The sequence below is a fragment of the Rattus rattus genome, chromosome 9 (assembly GCF_011064425.1).
Source record: "Rattus rattus isolate New Zealand chromosome 9, Rrattus_CSIRO_v1, whole genome shotgun sequence".
NCBI classification, from domain to species: Eukaryota; Metazoa; Chordata; class Mammalia; order Rodentia; family Muridae; genus Rattus; species Rattus rattus.
The window spans coordinates 81,697,374-81,721,107 of NC_046162.1; the positions used below are offsets into that span (position 1 = coordinate 81,697,374).

At 47.4% G+C, this 23,734-nt stretch overlaps 1 protein-coding gene and 1 pseudogene across 1 annotated transcript; one reads left to right on the top strand and one right to left on the bottom strand.

The window, feature by feature from the left end:
• Nucleotides 1–235: 235 nt before the first annotated feature.
• C9H17orf67 (chromosome 9 C17orf67 homolog) lies at nt 236–21,661 on the bottom strand. The gene is made up of 4 exons (XM_032913734.1): nt 21,504–21,661; nt 20,486–20,586; nt 4,360–4,495; nt 236–678 (listed from the first exon to the last, which is right to left on the bottom strand). The coding sequence occupies exons 1-3, from the start codon at nt 21,559–21,561 to the stop codon at nt 4,379–4,381; spliced, it is 276 nt and encodes a 91-aa protein (XP_032769625.1). The 5' UTR covers nt 21,562–21,661; the 3' UTR covers nt 236–678; nt 4,360–4,378.
• Nucleotides 5,795–5,896, top strand: LOC116910736 (annotated as a pseudogene).
• Nucleotides 21,662–23,734: the final 2,073 nt, after the last annotated feature.

Consider the following 23,734-nt stretch of genomic DNA (forward strand, 5'->3'; position numbering starts at 1 on the left):
CACACACACACATGCATGCATGCACGGTGGCTCATAACCATCTATGAACTCCGGTTATTGGAGATCGGCCTCTGGTCTCCTCCAGGACATGGTATACAAATAAACCCTCAAACATATATAATAAAAAAAGCCTTAAAAAACGTTTAAAAAAATAGTACACTTTCTGGAACTGGGTTTACAAAGATGAGCAGGGAAAGGCAAACTCCAGTACTCTCCTCATAGGAAGAGACACAGAAAGACTAAGCACTGGCCTTTATTAGTTCAGCAAAGAAATGAAAAAGCAGATGACCCAAACCTCAGCAGCCCCAAGTGATGCCCTTCCCTCTCTGAACAAGATATCCGCAGGGTCCCCAGGACAGATGCCCTGCCACAGGCCTGTTCTGCAGCCCCCAGCTCCACCCCTCTAAGGAAGGACTTCGGTTCTGCCTATCCTTGCAAACCAGCAGGGAGGCCCTCAGGAGCCCTGCTTCCACCTGTCTGTTTTCACACTGTAGGCAGGTTAGCCAAAGGGAGCAGAATGCATGTTCTCCACTTCCCCCAAGGCCAATTCTGGCTGCCCACTAAGGACCACAAGTTCTTGAGGTCAGAAGACATTGTTTCTAAGGTTTTAGATCAAATAGAAGATGAGCTTCTCTCTGTCCTAGCAGTCTCTGGATCACTGCCTTGTCAGCGTGCTTGCTGGAAAAGAAAAGAATGAGAAAATAAGGTTAGAATAATGGTAGTGGTGGTGGTGATGGAGGTGATGATGGTGGTGGTGGAGGAGGAGGAGGTGATGGTGGTGGTGATGATGGTGGTCGTGGTGGTTGTGGTGGTGGTGGTGATGGTAGAGGAGGAGGAGGTAATGGTGGTGGTGATGATGGTGGTGGTGGTTGTGGTGGTGGTGATGGTGATGGTGATAATGACAGTGGTGATGATGTGGTGGTGGTGGTTGTGGTGGTGGTGGTGATGGTGGAGGAGGAGGAGGAGGTAGTGGGGGTGGTGATGATGATGGTGGTGGTGGTTGTGGTGGTAGTGATGGTGATGGTGATAATGACAGTGGTGATGATGGTGGTGGTGGTGGTGGAGGTGATGGTAGTGGTGGTGGAGGTGATGGTAGTGGTGATGTTAGAGGTGATGGTGGTGGTAGTGGAAGAAAAAGGAAAAGGCTACCAGCTGTTATCGCCTGTAACAAAAAAAAAATCCCTCTGTGTGCACCAATTTTAAAAGATTTCTTTTATTTATGTATGCATATGTGTATCTGTATGTGTACACATGCATGCCAGAGGCCAGAAGGGGGTATCAGATTTTGCTGGGGCTGGAGTTATATAGGAGATTGTGAGCCTCCTGGCGTGGGTACTAGAGACTAAACTCCAGTGCTCTGGAAGAGCAGCAAGCACTCTTGGCCACTGAGCCACCTCCAACTTTTTGGATCCTCAGGACAGCAAAAGGAGAAACTGTCACTCTCTATATCTTACAGGAGAAACAGAAAGCAGTCAGGCTGGCTTTTCCACTCAGCCAGTCACTGGTAGACTCAGGATCTTCAGGCTGTTGACCCCGAATTCCAGGCTGAGGCACCTCTGTCCCTACTGCTTCTGTCTCCACGTACGTGGGAACTGTCTGAAATGACGCCTTTGTGGAATCCCAAGATTCTGTTTAAGAATCATTCACTGCTAGGTGGTGGTGGTGCACCCCTTTAATGCTAGCACTTGGCAGTCAGAGGCAGTCAGAGCTCTGAGTTCTAGGCCAGCCTGGTCTACAGAGTAAGTTTCGGGACAGCCAGGGCTACCCAGAGAAGCCCTGTCTCAAAAAAAAAAAAAAAAAAAAAAAAAGGAAAAAGAGGAGGAGGAGGAAGAGGGAGAAGGAGAAGGAGGAGAAGGAGAAGTCATCATTCACTGAGGACCAGGCCCAAAGACAACATCGTCCCAATGTATAGAAGCAGAATCAGAAACTGAGAGAGGAGTAGCTTGCCAGTTAAGACGCAGAGCAGTCAGCCCACTCGAGCCAGAGTCTGAGCCCCTAAGCACCGCACAATTCTGTTTCCTTTTTTGAATGTGTGTGTGTGTGTGTGTGTGTGTGTGTGTGTGTGTGTGTGCACACGCACATGTCATAGTGTAGATGTAGAAATCAAAGCACAAGAGTATCTTGTGGGAATCCTCTCCTACCCTGAGAGTGCCAGGGTTCAAACTCAAATCATCAAACTTAACAGCGAGTGTCTTAGTGGCAAGCGTCTTTGCCAGCTGAGCCATCTCGCCTGCCCCCACGGTTCTGTTTTCTAGAAGGAACCAAGTAGAGTTTTCTGTGAGGGAAGACAAGGCCCTCGATGCAGGAGGAATGGCAGCCTGGGAGTCAGGGCTATATCCATATCCATATATCCATAGGTAACCATCCTGGCAGAAGTAAACATTCTACAGAGACACTTGCCGAGCTGAAGACACAGCCCAGCATGCACGAAGCCCTGCATTTGGTCTCCAGCGCTGCTTAAAACCAACTGAGGTTGCACATTCCTGTAATCTCAGTACTTGGGAGCAGTGGGAAGAAGGATCAGACGTTCAAGGTTGTCCTAGTCTACGCACAAGTTCTTTAGGACTCAGGAGGGCTGTCCCTCCCTTTGGCTATCAACCTTCAGGAATTGGAATTTCTCCAGGAGTGTCCATGCTGGGAGAAGGAAAGGACTGAAGCCCAGTGCCTGGGAGATTCCACAAGGTTTTGTCACCTTGTCACCTTGTGGCAGAGACTGAAGCTTAGACACGGATGATTGACAGACCATACTTTGACCAAAATCACTTAGTGAAGCATGTGTCCGGTCTTCTATTTAACTTAAACCTCAAGTCAGGACCCTCAAGTCAGGACAGGGGTCATGGGACCTCTGTTCATCTTCCCGGTGTGTTCCCATGGAATAACTCTCCTTTTTCTGGCCTTCTCCATTAATTGTGTCTTTGATTGGCCTATTGAAAACAAGCAGGGGGCCTGAAGAGATGGCTCAGTGGTTAAGAACATGGACTGTTCTCTCAGAGGTCCTGAGTTCAATTCCCAGCAACCACATGGTGGCTCACAACCACCTGTAATGGGATTTGGTGCCCTCTTCTGGTGTGTCTGAAGACAGCTACAGTGTTCTCATATATAAATAAATAATTTAAAAAAAAAAAAAAGAAAGAAAGAAAAGGAAGGAAACAAGCAGCTTGCAGAAGCTGCCCAAGGCCCAAACTCTGAACAGAACAACTCTAGTCACACCAGGCACATCAGAGGAAGCTGACTCAGAATAGGGCTCTGGGGCCAGAAAGGGTAGAAGAGGGAAGTTAGCCCAACCCTTATCCTCCAGAGTAGAACTCTTGCCCTCCTCCACATCCTCTTGCCTTCTGCAAAACTGCCTCCCAGGGCATCTTGGACAGGACCAACCAATGGTCTGCATTCATTCCATGCCAGCCCTTTCTGTGCCTGGGTGCTCCATAACACCCAGTCAGCTCCTCCATTAAATGGGGTCAAAGTTCATGCCATCACTAACACCAGGGTAATAAGACGGTGGACGTCAGAGTTTATGAGAGAGCACTGCAAACTACCGGGTGATATTCCGAAGAGAGCATCCCCGTACCGTTACAGTAGCACAAAATACACAGCACTGAAGATAAAAAGCTTGCTTGTGACCACGCGTAATAAACCATCCAGTTATGTTCTGTCCTTCTCGGTCTGTAAAGACCTCAGAGAGGGCTGGGCATGGTGGTGCAGGCCTTTAAACACTCAGAAGACAAAGGCCAGTGGACCTCTTTGAGTTCAAAACCAGCCTTTTCAGCATGTTCCAGGCCCTCCAAAGCTACGGGAGTCGGGGTGGCAGGAGAAAAGGAAAAAGAAAAACCAAAAACCTGCCCAGAAGCAGAGAAGAGGTTAGAGAGGGAGAGAGACGGCTCAACTGTTAAGAGCACTTGCTGCGGGGTTGGGGATTTAGCTCAATGGTAGAGCGCTTGCCTAGCAAGTGCAAGGCCCTGGGTTTGGTCCCCAGCTCTGAAAAACAGAAAAGAAAAAAAAAAAAGAGCACTTGCTGCTCTTCTAGAGAACTCAGTTTCGATTCCCAGCACCCCACAGTGGCCCACAACTGCTGTAACTCCAGTTCTAGGGGATCAGATGCCCTCTTCTGGCCTCTGTAGGAATTGCATGCATGTGGTGCACAGATCCTTCCTAGCTGGTAAGGTATCATGCCCTCCCAATCTGAGATCTCTTGGTGACCAGTAGGCTCCCTGCTTTCTTCCTTGCCTGGCTCCCTTGACACCCCATAAACAACATGCACCCAACACACTGGCCTCTAAGCACACTGCCCCCCAAAATCTCCCTACCATGAACATACTTCCAATAGTCACCCTCGCCAACAGAAGGAGGCCTAGGACATACCGAGCTGGCCCCAGGTCCTTTACACAGGCTGGACAATGTTCCTGTCACAGTGTGGCTTGCAGTGAGGATTCAGCCAGTGTTCCAGAAACTGTTCCTCAGCACGGTGCTCCAGGGCCAGGAGGTGGTGCATATACTCCTGAAGAGACAAACGCATAGCAGTGAGAGGCTCCTGGAACTCACCACACAGACCAGGCTGGCCTTAAGCTCCCAGAGATCTGTCTGCCTCTGCCTCCCGAGTGCTGGGATCAAAGATCGTGAAGCTTGCCTGCTTCTTACCCTCAGTCTTTCACGCAGTCCAGTGGGAGCCAGCCAGCAAGGGAGCCAGATGGGGCAGCCTGCAGGGTCACCCTCACTCAGAGAGGACCCTGGATGCTATAGCTATGAGGTGTGAATCACTCCCAAGAGTGCGTGTGAAACAGAACCACAAAACATCTCACTATGGGAGGGAGTGGCATATTTAGTAATAGAGTATTTATGACCAGATTAAATGCTTTGGACACATGTCTACATCAAAAATATCTTAACCCTTCCTTACAGCACTGACACGCCTTTAACAGAGGACCCAGTTTGAACTTGAAGCTTTAATGTTTTGAGAATGTCCTCCAGGGACTCTACAGCCAGCACTGAACACAATCATTAAAAAAGAAGAAAGGTGGGTTGGCTGAGGTGGCGCACGCCTTTAGTCCCCGTGCTCAGGAGGCAGAGTCAGATGGGTCTCTGTGAGTTCAAGGTCAGCCTGGTCTACAAAGTAAGTTCCAGGACAGCCAGGACTGTTACACAGAGAAACCCTGTCTCAGAAAAAAAAAAAGAAAGAAAGAAAGAAAGAAAGAAAGAAAGAAAGAAAGAAAGAAAGAAAGAAAGGAAGGAAGGAAGGAAGGGGGTAAAGCTGGGAAATAGCTCAGTTGGTGAAATACTTGCAATACAAGATTAGGACCCGAGTTCGGGTCCCAGAACCTGCATTAAACAAAAACGAGCATGGTGGTGCATGACTGCAATTCCAGCACTGATGGGGCAGGGACAGAAGGACCCCAGGGCTTGCTGGGTAGCTAGTCTCTCAGAATAAGTGAGCTCTGGGTTCAGTGAGAGACCCTGCCTCAAAAACACCAGGTGGAGAGCAGTTAGACCTCTGGCTTCCACTTGCATACGCACACAGCCGTATGCATACCTGCACGGGAAAACATTCACACACCTACACCATGCACGTGCACACACCTGCACATGCACACCTGCACCGGAAAACGTTCATACGCATGCATCATATAAGTGAACATACACTCATAGAAAAGGGAGGCATGGTTGGCTATGTGCTGTAATCCCAGCACATGGCGAGCTGAGACAAGAGAACTGCCACACGTTCAAGGCCAGCCCAAGCAACATAATAAATTCCAGGCCAGCCTAGGCTTAAGGTGAGACCCTGCCTCAAAAAAGAAACGAAGTAGTCTATGGAAAGAGATGTTTAACATTCCTCTTGACAAGGGCCTAACGCACACATATGGGTAAGACATTACCACCCACTTTGTGGCATCTACTGCTTTTCGGAACTGGGAAAACTCACACTGAGTGAGGTAAGAACTCAGGCTCAGAAAGACCAACAGCATACGTTCTTTCATGTGCCGATCTATATTCTGGCCTCTGGGAACACTGCACATACATGGCAAACACACATACATTCAAGCAAAAATACTCCTACACATAAAATAAAAATAAGTCCATAAAATAATGTTAAGTAGAGAGGGAGAGGGGTACAGAGAGAGACAGTGTCTCAAAAACAAAGGAATCTTAGGCTCATGATTCTCTGCCTTGACCTTCTGAATAGCTAGGACTATGGCACATGTCACCCGGCCCTGGGTAGGTTTTATTTGTGGGTTTGTTTTTTTAGGACAACAGCCACAGTACACCGAGTGTGCAGTTTAATGCCTGATACACAGTAGGGCCTCAGGACAGCTCGCTGAAGGGACGTACAAATGAATACAAGGAGAGATTGCTTTTTATCGTACTAAATCCTCCTTGGAAGGTCGCCTCCCGTGTGGACTATCTTTGCTATAATGGCCAAATGTACATAAAAGCAAAAGTCCAGTGTCCTGTTTCACAGCAGCTGAAGTCATCACTGAAGAAAAGCCACCAAAATAGACACACACTGAGAACGAGAAAGAGGCCAGCACCGGTTTCCATGACACTTCAGTATTTATTTTAAATGTTGGGGAAATGAATATGCCACAAAGGCCTGAAAGCAGTCATTAGTCAAAGATGAAAAGCCCAACTACAAATCAGCTAAAAACCACAAATTTAACAATTGCATTGGCCGAGTCAGAAATGACCCAGTGCTAATGACCCTCTCAAATGTTCCTGGACTAAGAAAGGAGAGGGAGATGGAAAACAGGTTTTCATTTCTTTAGATTTCCCTTCTCCAGGGAGGGAAGAAATTAAACAAAAACAAAAACTCCTATTTGTGTCCCATGTCAAATGCTCGTTGTGATGATTTAAAGTGAATCCTTGCCCAGTACATTGGGATGGAAACGACTTAGACCCTCACTGGATGGCGTGATAATGAAATGAGATGTCCAGCAGGGCCTGGCCCAACCCAAGAATGACATAGAAAACAACCTATCAAGGCATGAACTCTTTCCAAGATGTCTCCATCCTTCCCTATGACACTCGGGAGGATTTATTTTGCTCATTAGTCAAAAGTAATCTGGAGGATGGCTCAGAAGTTAACTGTCCTGGATTCCCCCAAAGGCTCCACGACCCAGGAAAGCCGATACTCTCTGAACATCTCAGTTACTCTGAACCATCTTTGAGATCATGGGAACAAAGGGGGAATGGAGTTCCTGGGACCGTTGTCATGGTGCTAAACATGAAACCATATTTACTAAAGCCAGCGTGATTTATCTGCATCCAGTAAGAACACACCTGAAAGGAAGACGGGGCCAAAAGCAGCCCGGCTTCCTAGAAAGGCAAATCTCCAGGGTGCAGGAGCACTTATATACAAACGGACCACGAAGGACATTGCTGAAGCCTGAACGTCCTCGTTCTTTTGCCTGCTTCTCCTAGGCAACTGGCAAAACAAATTCTTCCTTAAGATTTGGAAAGATAAGAGAAGCTCGGTGAGTTTAAACGAGGCGACTGAAGAGATTTCCTTGAGATACACTCTAGGTTCCACGGTGTGCGCACACGCCCGCCCGCCCTCCCCAGGAAGCAGAAATGTAGCTAGCATTTACTAAATGCTGATCATTGGTCTGATTCTGGAGACCCAGAAGTGAAACAAACTGTCTATCTCCTAAACAGATTTAGAACAGTCTAATAAGACAACAAATGTCAAAATTGGGGGCTGGAGTGGCTCAGTGGTTAAGAACACATACTGTCCTTGCAAAGGACCCAAGCTCCGTTCCCAGCACTCGTATATATACACATGCACACATGTATACACACAGACAAGTGCACAAATGCACTAAAAAATATTTTTAAATAAACAAAAATTTAAGTATTAAATATAAAGTTCACCAAAGCAACAGCTTCAATACTCTGCTAGAAGGTAGGCCCATTATCTCTCTGAGCCTTGTTCTAGAAATCCACTTTCACAAGGGTGTGTTTACCAACGAGTACAGCATTGTTTTGTAGATGAGTAAGCCGATCTCTCTAGCCACAGGAGATATCTTCTCAGCGCCCCCTAGTGGGTACCTGGAAACACAACTGGTGCTGAATTTCCACAGACCATGTTTTTTCCTATACACACAGGCCTATAATGAAGTTTAATCTACAAACTGGGTCAAGCAAGAAGCCAAGAACTGGGCTGGAGAGATGGCTCAGAGGTTAAGAGCACTGACTGCTCTTTCAGAGGTCCTGAGTTCAAATCCCAGCAACTACATGGTTATCTGTAGTGAGATCCGATGCCCTCTTCTGGTGTGTCTGAAGACCGATATATATATATACTCATATATAATAAATAAATCTAAAAAAATAAGATGTCCATGACAATGATTAATTATAAAATAGAATAAGCTACAGAGCTGGAGAAGGAACAATGTCAGTAAAGCCTTTACCTCCACTTGGGGAAGGGCATGCCTCAGGAGAGGCTGGGTGGGTCTATCTAGGGAGAAAGTTACTGAATCCGGTAGTTCCACTCCATGAGATCCTGAGTTCAATCCCCAGAACACACAGTTAAAATCCCAGGCATAATGGTGTGCATTTTTAATCCCAGTGCTGGCAACACTAAGTCAGGCTTATTGAGGAGCTCCAGGTCCATGAGAGACTCTGTCTCAAAATACAAGGCAGACAGCTCCTGAAAAATGATACCCAAAGTTAATCTCGGCTTGTGTGCACACGCACACATACACACACACACACGCACGCACATATAAAAGCATAAATGTACACACACATAGACACACACAAAAATATATAATAAAAGCTTTGTAACTGCAGTCTATAACATACATGTGTGCACACATACATACATACATACATACACACACACATCCTCAACATGGCTTATTGGACTGTGCTTTCCCTCCTTCTTGTGGGAACTCGAGATGATGTAATGCCTGTGGGGTAGGACGGAGTAAGGGGAAAGGCAGAGGCTGTACTGAAAGAGAAGCACAATACTATAATGGACCGAATAATGGAGACAGAGACTGTGTGAGTCACTGATCTATTTCTATGGAGAGACACCATGACCAAGGCAACGCTTTTGAAAGAAAGCATTAACTGGGGACTTGCTCTCAGGTTCAGAAGGTTAGTCCAGAATCATCGTGTGAGAAACAGGCAGGCACAGCACTGGAGCAATAGCTGAGAGCTTTACATCCTGAACCGTAAGCATGAGAGAGAGAGAGAGAGAGAGAGAGAGAGAGAGAGAGAGAGAGAGAGAGAGAGACTAGGTCTGGTGTGGGCCTTTGAAATCTCGAAGCCCATCCTCAGTGACACACACTTACACCAACAAGGCCACACCTCCTAACCCATCCAAACAGTTCGTCTGGGGACCAAGCATGCAAATATATGAACCGATGTGGGTATTCTCATTCAGACACTACAGAGACGAAGTGGCTGACAGGTGACGTGTAGGAGTGTGGACACACTAGACATGGCCACCCTAAGCAAGATGAAGCAAGACATCCCAAGACCTCATCACCCTCCCCAGAATAGCGCACCAGTTTATCTTACGCATTGTTCCCTGCTAAAAATTCCTATTTAATATTTGTAGACTACGGATGACCAGGAGTCATAGAAAACGGAAGTGCAAACAAGGAAGGGTGAGCACACAGGAAGGGTGAGCACACAGGAAGGTAGATAGGAAAGAGAAACACGGTAACATTCAGCACCTAAAGGCGTACCAGTCAGAGCTGAAGGCCTTCCCGGTAGATGGGATCACCTGTGAAACAAATGCTATGATCTTGTTTACCTGGGAAGGGTGGCAGGGCACTCCCAGATGACCTGGGGCCAGCATGTCCCCATGCCAGAGCACCCTGCCTCTTTTCTATAAACAGAAAGGACTCAGAAGGCTGTGTTAGTTAGGATCACTACTGCTGTGATGAGACACCATGACCAAAGCAAACTGAGGAGGGAAGGCTTTCCTTCACTCACAGTTCCATGTAACCATCCATTATCAAAAGCAAAGAGGTCGGGAACTCAAGCAGGGCAGGAACCTGGAGGCAGGAGCTGATGCTGAGGCCATAGAGGGATCCTGCTTACTTGCTTGCTCCTCGTGGCTTGCTCAGCCTGCTGTCTTATAGAACCCAAGGCCACCAACCTGAGGTGGCCTCACCCACAATGGCCTGGGCCCCTCCCCTTCAGTCACTAATTAAGAAAATGCCCTGCAGGCTTGCCAACAACCGGATCTTTCAGAGGCATTTTCCCAGTCGAAGCGCCCTCCTGGGTTTTTTGCGGGAGTGTGTGTGTGCGCGCGCGCGCGCGCGCGCGCGCGCGCGTGTGTGTGTGTGTGTGTGTGTGTGTGTGTGTTTAAGCACTCACTTCAGCCTCACAATGAGCATCATTAAGCAGTTATAATTTCCTCGTTCTCTAGCTGCAAAAAGAGAGAGAGAGAGAGAAAGACTCGGAGTTTTAAGCAATTTGGCCAAGATATGATGAGTTAAGATTCAGACAAGCTGTTTCCACCATGTGGAAATCATACTTAATTAAGCTCGTTAATTTTTTTTAAACTGGTAACTTAAATAGTATGCCCCCCCCTCCCCAATCATATTCACTTATACGACAGTAATCCTTTGTTTTGGGAAGTGGATCTTTACCAATGTTACCAACTAAAGATGACATCAAACTGGATTCAGGTAGGTCCTGTCCTGTGGCTGGTGCCCTTTGAAGAAGGAAATGTTTGAAACCAGGGTGCCAGCTCAGAGGCGAGGCACTTGGCTTGGCGCACATGGGTTCAATCCCCACCTGATAGCTTGTTTTCATTAACAACTTGACACAATGTACAGTCACCTGGGAAGGGAATCTCAGCGAGGCACTGTGGGTAGGTAGGTGTCTCTGTGTCACAATTCATTGAGATGAGAAGACCTGCCCACTGAGGGGGGCATCGATGGGAACACACGCCCACTGGGGGGTGGGGCATCTTTCCCTGGGTTTGGGTCTGTGGCTGTGCCAAGTGGAGAAGGTGAGCTGAATACACGCAATGCTCTCATTCATTCTCTCCTGACAGTGGGTATGACTGTTTCCGGTTCCTGCTGCCTTACCTCCCCCACGGGAACGGAGTGCCACCCAGAACTGTAAGCTAAAATAAACCCTTTCTCCCCCACGTTGCAACTGTCAGGATATTTTATTACAGAACAGAAACAAAACTAGAACATTCCAATACTGGAGGGAAAAAAAAAAAAAGGAAATGTAGACACAAAGAAGGCCACGTGACAGCAGGCAGGCTGGAGACTTGCCGGGGTGGGTTAAGAAACAGTAAGAACCGCCAGCCACCACTAGGAGGCAGGCGAGGGACGGGTAATAGCCACTTCTTCAGAGCTTCCAGAGGAACTGCTGATGCTTGATTTCAAACCCCAACCACCTGAGTTGTAAGAAAATAAAGCGCTACTTTACCACAGCCCTAAGAAATGGATACACACAAGCCACAGAGAGGACGGAAGTGGAGGTAAAATTTTGCGCAAATCTTATCACTCAGAGATTCCATCACTGCTGCTCCGTACACACAGATAAACAGACATGAATATGGGTAGACCAAGTTTTTCCTCAAAACTTCATCTCCATTCTTAAAGTTGTACGTGCAAAATTTTATCTAAGGTTTGTGTCAAGAGTACAGGAGCATAGGCTATCACGAGGCATCACATCCGAGGGGACAGGTGCTCACTGTACAAGTTTGGTGACCAGAGTCCGATCACTGGAACCCACAGAAAGGTGGAAGAGGAGAACCAACTCCACTAAGCTGTCCCCGGACCTCCACATGCACACTGTGGTATGTGCACCCACAGACACTCACCACACACATGCACAAAAATAATAATTTTTAAAGGAGTATAGGATGCTGGGTGTGCTGGCTGGTTCTGTGTGTCAACTTCACACAAGCTGGAGTTATCACAGAGAAAGGAGCCTCCCTTGAGGAAATGCCTTCATAAGACCCAGCTGTAAGGCATTTTCTCAATTAGTGATCAAGTGGGGAGGGCCCAGCCCATTGTGAGTGGTGCCGTTCCTGGGCTGGTGGTCCTGGGGTCCTATAAGGCAGGCTGAACAAGCCAGTAATCAACACTCCTCTGTGGCCTCTGCTTCAGCTCCTGCCTCCAGGTTCCTGCCCTGCATGAGTTCCAGTCCTGACTTCCTTTGGTGATGAACAGCAATGTAGAAGTGTAAGCTGAATAAACCCTTTCCTCCTCAACTTGCTTCTTAGTTTTGTGCAGGAATAGAAACCCTGACTAAGACACTGGGAATGGTGGCGCACACCTTTAATCCCAGCACTCAGAAGGCAGAAGATGTACTTCTGGGTTTGAAATCAGTCTGACCTATTTAGTAAGTTCCAAGACAGTCAGAGCTACATAGTGAGACCCTGTCTGAAAGACAGAGACAGAAGACAGGCAGACAGACAGAGAGAGACAGAGAGACAGAGACACAGAGAGAGAGTTCTTATGCACACTGAGGGCAGACCTTGGTACAATTTGGCAGTATTTAGTATAAATGAAAGCACATGAAACTCTGAGAAATTTCTTTCCTTTTCACTGAACTTGAAAAACACACAAGTGTGTGATGGGTTTTATTTTATTATCTTATGTGTATGAGTACTTGCCTGCATGTATGTCCATGCACCAGGAGCATGCCTGGTGCCCTCAGAGGCCAGAAGACCGCATGGCAATGGATCTCCTAAGACCGGAGTTGCAAACTGCAAAGGAGTGCTCTTAGCCTCTGAGCCATTCCCCCAGCCCCACATGTGGGGAGTTTTATCACATATGGAAAATATCTAAAACGCTCTTTGTTCAGAAAAAGAGCACATAAATTGTAACACATTCTAACATGCATCCCTTAATAATAATCGGCTGGAATACATTGTGTTGAGTGGAAGCAACCATGTTGCAGAAAAAGCATAAGCAGGACCTAGTTACCACCCCAGCAAGCCGGGCAAGTAGTGTCCTTTGCCTGACATGGTATGAATAAGATCTCTCTCTCTCTCTCTGTCCCTCCCTGCCCTTTCTCTCTGTCCCTCCCCCCCCCTCTCCAGAGATCAGCAAGGCTGGAGCAGAGGCAGGACAACGAGATGATGAAGGATGGACGGGCCTCTGTGCCTACAGATCCTCAGGGAAGGCCAGAACTGAAGGACCCAATGAGGAGGCTGGAGTGCCAGCTGCAGGGTTATTGCTTGTCCTACTTGCACCTACCACAAGGACAGTGGAGGATGAGGATCCAGGCTCTAGAACTGGGGTGGTGCCACACACCCCAGTGTGGAAGGCAAGAGCGGAAGCCATTGTGAGTGAAAAAAATCAGGAGTTCCTTTTGGAGCCGTTACATCAGAGATGCCTATTAGATAGTCAAGCACTATTAGAAGTGGGTAGTTGGATAAACCAGTCCAGAGCTCCTGAGAGAGGTCAGGCAGGGAACAGAAGCCTGCAGCCGTCTCATTGGTATAGAAGTAAGAGTCAAGCCACAGGACTAGAGAAAGAGGGAAGGCAGAGCCCAGGATGCTCCAACAGAGCAGGGCTTCCTAACTCTAAGGTGTCCAGGGATTGCTGGGTGGGTCATGCACAGACACGGCCCACATTTTGGGGGTGTGAGGAGCAGCCTGGGTTCTGCCTGTCTGGTGAGCTCAGGTGAAGCCTGATCAGCTCTCTAGGAACCACATTGAGAGGCGATGGTTAAGATCCAGCCATAAAGATCGAGGGAAACACCCTCACAGCTGAGGGGTTCGGGGTTCTCGGGGTGGGGGCAGGGGGCAGAATCATTTCCCATGTTGGTTACTCTCATATCCCTGTGACCTCAGTACCCAACAGAAGCAACCTAGGAAAGATTTAGGCTGGATTTAGGCTGGACAGAGAGCCCTGTAGTGTTGCTGTGAAATTATAAAAAATGCTGTCTTTTACCCCGCACTAGGTCCGTCACCGAAGTACCCCAAGATATCTGGTAGATATCTTCATCTCAGTTACCAAAGCCTCTCACCTGCTCTGCTCCATCCCCTATCACACTGCCGATGGCGTCTCTCTGAGCCTGGCAACAATCTCTCCACCCATCTAGTCCCCAAGGCAGGTTGCCACCATACCAGAAATATACATCCTAATTCCATGGCGGCCTAGTGTCTCCACTACGGTGCCGGATCTGGTGCGGGATAAAAGACACCATTTTTTTACAATTTTACAGCAACACAGTGGTTAGGAGCATTTACCGCTCTCCCAGAGGATCAGAGTTCAGTACCCAGCACCCATGTCCGGTGGCTCTCAACCATCTGTAACTGCAGCTCCAGGGAAATCTATTACCTCTGACCTCTTTGGGCACCAGCATTCATGTGCACAAACCCTCGCACAGATACAGGCAAATACAAAGCACTGAAAGCATAGATAAAACCTTTTTTAAAAAAAGATTTAAAATAAATAAAAGGGGCGGGGGGCTGGAGAGATGGCTCAAGGGTTAAGAGCACTGATGGCTCTTCCAGAGGTCCTGAGTTCAATTCCCAGCAACCACATAGTGGCTCACAACAATGTCTGATGCCCTCTCCTGGCCTGCAGGCATAAATGCAGGCAGAGCACTCATGAAAATGAAAGAAAGAAATCTAAAAAAAAAAAGACTTAGGGAAGATTTGTTTTGGCTCCTGGGTTTGGAGTTTATTTAGTCCATCTCAGTGGGGAAGACACTGCCAATATCAGTTCAAGGCAGTGGAGTGTGTGACTGTTCACGTCACGGTGACCAGGGAACAGAGAAAGTAGGGCAGGAACCAGGGCCAGGAATAACTTTCAGAGGTGTACCCCTTTTTGTTTTTGGGGATGTTTGTTTGGTTTGCTTTGTTTTTGTTCCACCACCAGCCAGGCCTCGGTGACAGCTGAGGAACAAATATTCAAAACTCCAGCCTGTGAGGACATTCCGGTTTCAAACTGCCTTCCAGGGGGCTGGAGAGATGGCTCAGAGGTTAAGAGCACCGACTGCTCTTTCAGAGGTCCTGAGTTCAAATCCCAGCGACCACATGGTGGCTCACAACCATCTGTAATGGAATCTGATGCCCTCTTCTGGTGTGTCTGAAGACAGCTACAGCGTACTTATATATAATAAATAAATAAATCTTCAAACTGCCTTCCATTCTGCTCTCTTCCCATAGCCCCGTCTCCCTGCAGCTGTCTCCAAACAGGGTTGGGTTACTTGGTTGGTCTAGGCCTCTGTGAGCTCTACAAGGCTTCATTAGGCCTGCAAGTCCTCTGACACAATAGAGTCGCTGTGACAAGTCAGTCAAATCTACCTGTCTCCGTGTGGTAGGTCCCTAAATGAAGCCTTTGGGGAGCTCCCATCCCATTTCTGTGAAGCCCAGACCCTATGCTCCCAAGTCTCCAAAGGTCTGGAGGCAAGTTCATGATAAACGACCGTCACAGCCAGTTTCTCTACGACAGCAGCCTCCAGAGTCTAGGGGTGACTTTCCTCTCTTGAAAGCCACGATCACCCCGTGTAACACCTGCCAGTCATCATTCCTTCCAGAAAACCACTAACACAGGTGGCTTTGTGTGGCTGGGGGTTTCGGAGGAAACATCGTGCTACGAAACTAACTGCAAACCCAAAGCCAAGTGTATTCAGAAACGTGTGTCAGCGGTTCCTAGATCAGGGAATTCCAGCCCTCTGCCTTCCTCAGGCACCATCCACCCACCCCGTTCTCTGGCCTCTCTCTCTCTCTTCCTCTTCCTCCTCCTCCTCCTCCACTTCCTCCTCCTCTTCTTCTTCCTTCTTCTTCTTCTTCTTCTTCTTCTTCTTCTTCTTCTTCTTCTTCTTCTTCTTCTTCTTCTTCTTCTCTCTCTCTCTCTCTCTCTCTCTCTCTCTCCCCCCCCCAAACAGTGGTCTCATCATCTTGCATCCTGCCTGCCCCCATACATTTAATGTTCCCCCACCTTACCTGTGTCCAATAAACCTGTAATTCTGCAGAAGCCAAGGGTCACAATAGCAAACGCTTCACCATAGCTCTTCATGAGGAGAGACTGCAAATCTCTATACGTGTTTTCATTTTGAACTAACATACCTCCCTAAAGCACTTCTCTCCATAGCCTCTCCATAGCCTCTCCATACTCTGAACCGGTTTTCTTCTATCCAGTCACTTAGCAAGAAGCAACATAAGACAACCCCACTAGTTAACATTTCAGTTAGGTGAGTTGGCAGTAAGCACACGGGTCTCCAGGTTTGGTTTCCAGAGGCACATGCCTTCCCCCAAAAGTTGTCAACTGAACTCATTTGCCCAAGTCCACCTGTCGGTCTCCTGGGTACCATGGCGAGGAGATGCAATATGTATCCAACAATGTCACTGGCTGTTTCCCAAGTACAGCATCTGAAGGCCAGCATCTAAGAAGCTCTATACTCTGAATCTCTAATTCACAGACCTAACCGTATCAGCACCCTGCTCGAAACCCCTGCATGGTTCCACAGTGTGTACAACACTAAAACCCAACGGTGTTGCAATGATGTCCGGGGGACATCCATCCTGACCGGGAGAGAGCCTTCCACAGGCATCATTCCAAGAAGCCCAAAAGGCCCAAAGAGGAGCATGGAGAAAGGATATCTGACACAAATATTCTGCAAAGCCTTTTTCAAAGCACATACGTATAGATCAGACCTGGTGGCAAATGCCTAATCTCAGCAGGTAGATCTCTATGAGTTCAAGGTCAGCCTGGTCTACAGAGTGAGTTCCAGGATAGCCAAGGCTATGTTGAGAGACCCTGTCTCAACAAAGGAGGAAAAGAAAGGAAAAGACAGAAGGAAGCCATGTCTCTTCAGGAGCCAAGGCCCGGGATGATGTTTACCCACTGTGCAGCTCTGATCACCAGTTTGTTCCTGACCCTGCCTCGCCATGGGACCTCACTGACATCCCACGACACACTGACAAGCACAGGGCCACCATACTTTGCACTGAAATCCAGCTGCATGTGTTCTCAGGGGTTGAGGCAGGCTGTGGCCCTGAGCCAGGAAGAGGCACCGTGTCCGCAAAGGACAGTTTTCTGAGCGTGTCCCCTCAGACATTTCTAAGAGGGGAGAGCACCACACAATGCAGACCAAGTGCTCCACGGTGGCAGGAGGCAGGAAACTGAGCCTCAACCGTCCAAACACCTGCACACAGAGGCCTACGGAGCCCTCAGTCAGGGCCAAGGCCGTTTCCCCACAGAGTGCAAGACTGAGCCAGGTGCTGATGCTGTCAGAGATTAGGGTGTTAGCTTACTGATAGAAAGCTTGCTTCAGGGCTGGAGAGATGGCTCAGCGGTTAAGAGCTCCGACCGCTCTGCCAGAGCTTCACCATCTGTAATGGGTTCTGGTGTATCTGAAAATAGCTACAGTGTACTCGTATACAATAAATAAAATATTTTAAAAAAAAATGCTTGCTTTACACATGCAGGCCTTCCATTCAATCCCCAGTGCAGGAAAGAAAGTTAAGAGAAATGACGTGGGCTAGAGAGATGGTTCAGTGGTTAGGAGCACTGACTGCTCTTCCAGAGGTCCTGAGTTCAAATCCCAGCAACCACATGGTGGCTCACAACCATCTGTACTGGAATCTGATGCCCTCTTCTGGTGTGTCTTAAGACAGCTACAGTATTCACATATAAATAAAATAAATAAATTATTTTTTTAAAAAAAGAGTAATGACGTATAGTCAAGCTATCTGAAAGGCTCAGTGGGTAAAGGTGCTTGCTGCCAAGCCTGAGATCGGGCCTGGGGCCACACATGCTAGAAGGAAAGACCCAGCTCCTACAAGGGGTCCTCTGCCTCTGTATGCACATACGCATCACGTAATAAGTAAATATAAAGCAAAGAAAGAATGAGAGAAGAAACAGAGTAAATTGAAAGGTTCAAATCTAGTTCAACCTGAGCTGACAGCAATTTACCATTTTTTTTTCCCTTCAATGCTGGCATCAAATCTAGGACCTTGTCACATTCCAGGCAAGCATTCTACCACTGAGATACATTTCCAGCCCAGTGAAGGTCTTTTAGGGGCTGGAAAGACGGCTCAGCAGTTAAAGCACTGACTGCTCTTCCACAGGTCCTGAGTTCAATTCCCAGCAACCACATGGTGGTTCACAACCAATGGGTCTGATGCCCTCTTCTGGTGTGTCTGAAGACAGCAACCGTGTACTCATATACATAAAATAAATAAATCTTTTAAAGCTATATACAGGGGTTGGGGATTTAGCTCAGTGGTAGAGTGCTTGCCTAGCAAGCACAAGGCCCTGGGTTCGGTCCCCAGCTCCGAAAAAAAGAAGAAAAAAAAAAGCTATATACAGAAAAAGTCTTTTAAATATCAAATTATGCACATTGGGTCTGCATCAAGAAAAGATAAACATGGTTTCAGATTTCCGTGAGCCTCAACAGAAGAGTTTGACTAAGAGCAAACACCCAGCTGAGGGGTCTGAGACCAACCTGAACCACAGAGATACGGCCAGACAAAAATTTCCAGATTCCCCGAGCTTGCTGGTGCATTGGGATGAACTTTCACCTGGATGAGGCAGAAACACCATGAATATCCAAAGTGATTCTGGCTGGTCACAGCAGGAGCCGAGGTAGACCTCAAACAGAGGCTGGACCAGCCTGCCAAAGTCTTTTTTTTTTTTTTTTTAAGATTTATTTATTCATTTATTATATATAAGTACACTGTAGCTGTCTTCAGACACACCAGAAGAGGGCATTGGATCTCTTTACAGATGGTTGTGAGCCACCATGTGGTTGCTGGGAATTGAACTCAGGACCTCTGGAAGAGCAGTCGTGTGCTCTTAACCTCTGAGCCATTTCTCCAGCCCAGCCTGCCAAGGTCTTATACCCTGAACTAAACACCCAAAAGGAAGGCAGGAAAGGAGGCTGTGTAACTACTTACCTTTTTGTTGTGATAAAATATACAACTTGAGGGAGACTTATTTTCCTTCACTGTTTGGGGGTACCAGTCCATCATGATGGAGGGGGTCATATTGCTACTACGATCAGGAAGTGAAAAGAAATGACCCGGCCCAACTAATACATCTACAACACAATTCCTGTACCTAGGGCCCAGGGACCATTACAGAAGAGGAACCAGAAAGACTGTAAGAGTCAGAGGAACTGAGAGTTTGCTGTGAGGCTGTGTCTCCTAGAAATGTCAGAGAGGCTGCATCCATGAAGGATGGTCAACGTGGCTGCCCAGACAAAACTCGAACAAGGATGACAGCAACGGGCATGCTAGCATAGAAGGGCGAGAGCTCAGGAGACTTCAACCCTAGACAAAGAACTGTAGGCAACTGGGGAATTCTGAGAGAGGGAGAAATGGTCTTCTCCAGGGACGAACCCTCCCTAACTGGTTATCCAATGCCAAGTTGTCAACCCTGAGATTAAATAGATACAAGTAACATTGTTCAGACTGAGCAGGTTGTATTTCTGTATTTGTGCGCGCGCGTGTGTGTGTATGAGTGTGTGAGAGTGTGTGTGTGTGTGTGTGTGTGTGTGTGTGTGTGTGTGTGTGTGTGTGCTTAACCACAAAGAAAAGACGAGGTGGGCATGGTGACCCATGCCTTTAATCCCAGTACTCTGGAGGCAGAGGTAGTTGGATCTCTGTGAGTTTGAGGCCAGCCTAGTCTACAAGGTGAAACCCTGACTTGGGGTGGAGGGTGAGAAGAAAGAAAGAAAGAAAGAAAGAAAGAAAGGAAGGAAGGAAGGAAGAAAGAAAGAAAGGAAGGAAGGAAGGAAGGAAGGAAGGAAGAAAGAAAGAAAGAAAGAAAGAAAGAAAGAAAGAAAGAAAGAAAGAGGGAGGCAGGCAGTGAAGTTGAGAGAAAGGGGAGGTACATGAGAGGGGAATAATAATTACATTATAATTTCAAAAAAATTTTAAAAGTATGTTATTAAAAAATAAATAAAAGCCTTTACCCAGATTGCTTTCCTTTTTTCATGGCTGTCTAGAACCCAGTCCATAGAATGGTGCTGCTTACTAAATGGGTCTTTCCCCACCTCAGTTAGCTCAGTCTTAAAACTCTCACAGACAAACCCAGAGGCTTGTCTTGGAGGTGATTCTAGACCCTCGTAAGTTGACAATATTAACTGTCACAGATGCCCTGGTTCAGAGAGACGACACAAGTGAATAGCGTAACCTTTCAGGGAAGAGCTGAGGACAAAGGCTATTCATAACCAGAAGCGGCTGCTATGAAGCTTCTGCCTAGGGAGGCCATGGCTGGCTGAGGATGCTAGTCTAGTCCGCCTGGGGTCCAAGAGGCAGACAGTGGGTTGGCATCGGCCAAAAAGAACAAACTGAGCAAGCAGATGGGAGGAGGGAGATCCTGGGCAGCCCACTCAGGATGCTAGGACATACTCCACACCCTGTAGACCCTGCTATGTCTGCGTTAAGTAGGTGGGTAGAGCCAGCATCTCCAGGAGTGAAGATCACACGTCTTGCTCCTGAGTCTGTAATAGAAAACTCCATCCACAGCCACCTGTGACCAGCCCGGAATGAAGGCTCATTCGGAAGATACCATGCTCTATAAAATTGTCAGGGCCAGGTACTCACCCGCATGGGCTCGTCCGGGAATCCAGGTTTGCTGGGCCTGTCTTGCCGCCTGGACCTCAGGAGCTGTTTCGCTTGCTTTTCTGTCAGAATCGGGGAGGCTTCTGGAAAATCAGGAAGAGACTTGAGAGATTCCCAGGCCCAGGAATCCACACTCCACCTTAGTATTCCAGAGAGGGTCTGCAAGTCTAATCTTGGCTAAAATACAAGAAATCTGTCCCAAAAGATGTGGCATTTCTGAGGGCTCAGAAACTTTACATTGTTTTTACTGTGGTTAACTCGGAGCAAAAGTGTCAGGATTAAAATCTATGTACTCCCTGCAATAGCCCCTTTCTTTAAAGTGGACATTTATGTGACATGTGGTTTGGTTTGGTTTTGTTGCTTCCTTGCTTGTTTTTGTCTGTTTTGTTTGTGTTTTTGGCTAGCGGGCCTTGAACTCACTGTCTAGCTGGGAGGTGATTAGCCTTCTGATCTTTCTGATTACTACAGTAAATTACAGTTGTTTACCACCATGCCCAGTTAACGTGGTCCTGAGACTAAGCTCAGGGCTTTCTTCACATACGCTAGGCAAGGGCTCTGTCAGCTGAGCTACATCCCCAGCCCTGATTTAAAAAAAAAAAATTTATTCTCGCCTGTTCTGTTGTCTGTGGCAATAAGACTGTGTCCAACCCGGTCTTCACACATTCCACTGAGAAGGTACGGTCACAAAATTATTAATGAAGAGAAGGGGTAATCACATGCAACTATTAAAAGATATTAGCAGAGTACAAGAACAGAAAGCTTCTGTGATCTCACATGAGCATTAAAAGAAGATGCAATTGAAGGCTCGTCAGCGTTTTTTTTGAAATAGTACTCAAACACATTTTAAGACCTCTCAGTTAAGGTAATTTACCTCCCTTTTAAAGAATAATAATTCTACAAGCTTGCTCTTACAGAGGGAGAGAGCAGTGAAATGTCAGTATACCCTATACACCATCATGTCCGTGTAAAAATTGGTCGGGCCCATGGCGAGAGAACCTACCTGAGGAGAAAGCCAGCAGGGTGAGAGCAAAGACCAAGACAAACAGCTTCTCCATCATGCCAGGCTTCTCTCCGCTGACTGCACTCTCCAGACCGGCCCTACCTACTTGAAAGAGGCCCCGTCAGATCCAATACGGTGCAAACTTCCACTAACACAGTTTGCCTCGTGAGGCTAAGTGCATCTGACTCTGGGCTTGCAATAATGACTGTTAAAATACTTCCCTCCGAATTCCTGCGGACTTTCATCCTGAGACAGGAAACGGTCCCTCTGCCGTGTGACCTGCTGAGCGCCGTTTTGAAAACATTCATTCCGAGTAAACAGGTCTGTCTAGCTACACTCCGTGATCACTTGGGTATTTCTCTAAAGCTTCAGCTTGCCTTTTGTTTCACTGAGTTAGCACGAATCTCTTTTTTGACATTTATTTTGTGTGCCTGTGTGCCTGTGTGCGTGTGTGTGTGTGTGTGTGTGTGTGTGTGTGTGTGTGTGTGTGTGTGCCTGTGTGCCTCTGTGTGTGTGTGTGTGTGTGTGTGCACTCGCAGGCCTCCGTGGAAGGACAAGTCAGGGGCCAGTTTGTGGGAGTCCGTGCTCTCCCTCCACTGTGTAGGTCTTGGGGATTGAACTCAGGTTGTCAGGACTGGCAGCAAGCATGTTCACCCACTGAGCCATCTCACCAGCCCTAATTATCTCTTATATTTGCATATTTTATGATGTTTTCCCAGAATCCACCCAACATCCAAGCTCTCACCCCTCCCCTTTTTCTTTTCTCTCTCCTTGAAAAAGAAGCCAACGTAGCCCACGCCCTCACAGGGTGTGATGGAGTCTTGGTAAGAAGTCATGCGCTTCCCACGGTTAGGTGTGACCACTGGCTGTTAGCCACCTCTTTCCTAAAATCAAGGGAATTAAGATCCAGAGATGGAAAAAGGCGATCAAGCCCAGGTTCATACCTAAGTATGGAGGGAGAATCTAAAAGTCTGTCTTCACACTTGACGCTGTGTGTTCTCATTGTGCTCCGTGCTTGAGATTAGACGCCAACTGTTCATAAGAGCCCATGTGTCAGAGGCCTCCCAACATGTGAGCACGAGGGAGAGGGAACAACCTTAAAATGTAAAACCTAGCCCGCATATAGTGGTGCGTGACTTTAATCCCAGAACTCGAAAGGCAGAAGCAGGTGGACTATGAGTCTGAGGCCGGCTGTTATACTTAGTGAGTTTTAGGACAGCCAAGGCTGTATAGATAAATCCTGTCTCAAAAGGGGTGGGCGCTACATAGCAAGTCCTGAGGTCACTGGGAACAGGTCCTTGATGGGGAGGAATTGTGGGACCTGACTCTATTCCTCTTTCTCCTTGGCACCTGGATCCTGACAAGATCTGTTCCACTCTGTGCTCCTGCCATGATCTCCTGCCTCACACAGGCCCAACCCAAAGAGGGACAATCATTCATGTGCTAGAACCCCTACACTGTGAGGCCAAAGAAACCTCTCCTCAGGGCTGGGGCCGTTAAGGGCACCTGCTGCTCTTGGGGAACACCCAGATTCTGGTGCTCCTCAGTTCACAGCTCCAGTTCCAGGAGATCCAATGCCCTCTCCTGACCTTCCCAGGCACCAAGCGTACAAAGGTACCCATGAGTGCATTCAGGCAAAACACTCACATCTAAAATAAAATAAACCTAAAAGTATTTTTTTAAGGAAAAGAAGCCATGAACTGAAAAGAGACCAAGGCAGGCAGATACACAAGAAGGTTTGAAGGGACAGCGAGGAGGGAAAGGGGAAAATTATGTATAATCTCAAAAAATTAATAATTTTTTTTAAAAAGAAACCTTTTGTCTTTATAAATTGATCATCTCAAGTACTCTATCACAAAGACATAAACTTGACTGACACAGTCATAGCAAACTTGTTCCTGCACGGGGCCTCAGGAACTTCAGTAAGACCGTCAGCAGCTTTAACCAGACTTAAGGTTGTCTTCATGAAGATTGGGAAATCTGCTGGTTGTGGAGGCACACTGCAGGGATCCAGCTCCTTCCAGTAGGAGAACCAGGGAGCTCAAGATCCTCTCCAGCCCGTGGGAAGTTCAGTGCAAACCTTGTGACACTGTCTCTACAGTACAAACCTGACTCCCTTGATGTTGTCTCAACCAAAAGAGAGGGTCCAACTTGGTGCCATGGTTCTCTGAATCTCATCAATAAACGTCATATGAAGAAATCATCAAATACGTAACAAATGATAGCTGGAA

Coding starts and splice junctions, on each gene's coding strand:
- C9H17orf67 (XM_032913734.1), bottom strand. CDS start 21,561: ATGATGGAGAAGCTGTTTGTCTTGGTCTTTGCTCTCACCCTGCTGGCT. Junction 20,587..21,503: donor CCTGCTGGCTTTCTCCTCAG/GTAGGTTCTCTC, acceptor CTGATTTTCCAG/AAGCCTCCCCGATTCTGACA. Junction 4,496..20,485: donor TCCCGGACGAGCCCATGCGG/GTGAGTACCTGG, acceptor TTGTCTCTTCAG/GAGTATATGCACCACCTCCT.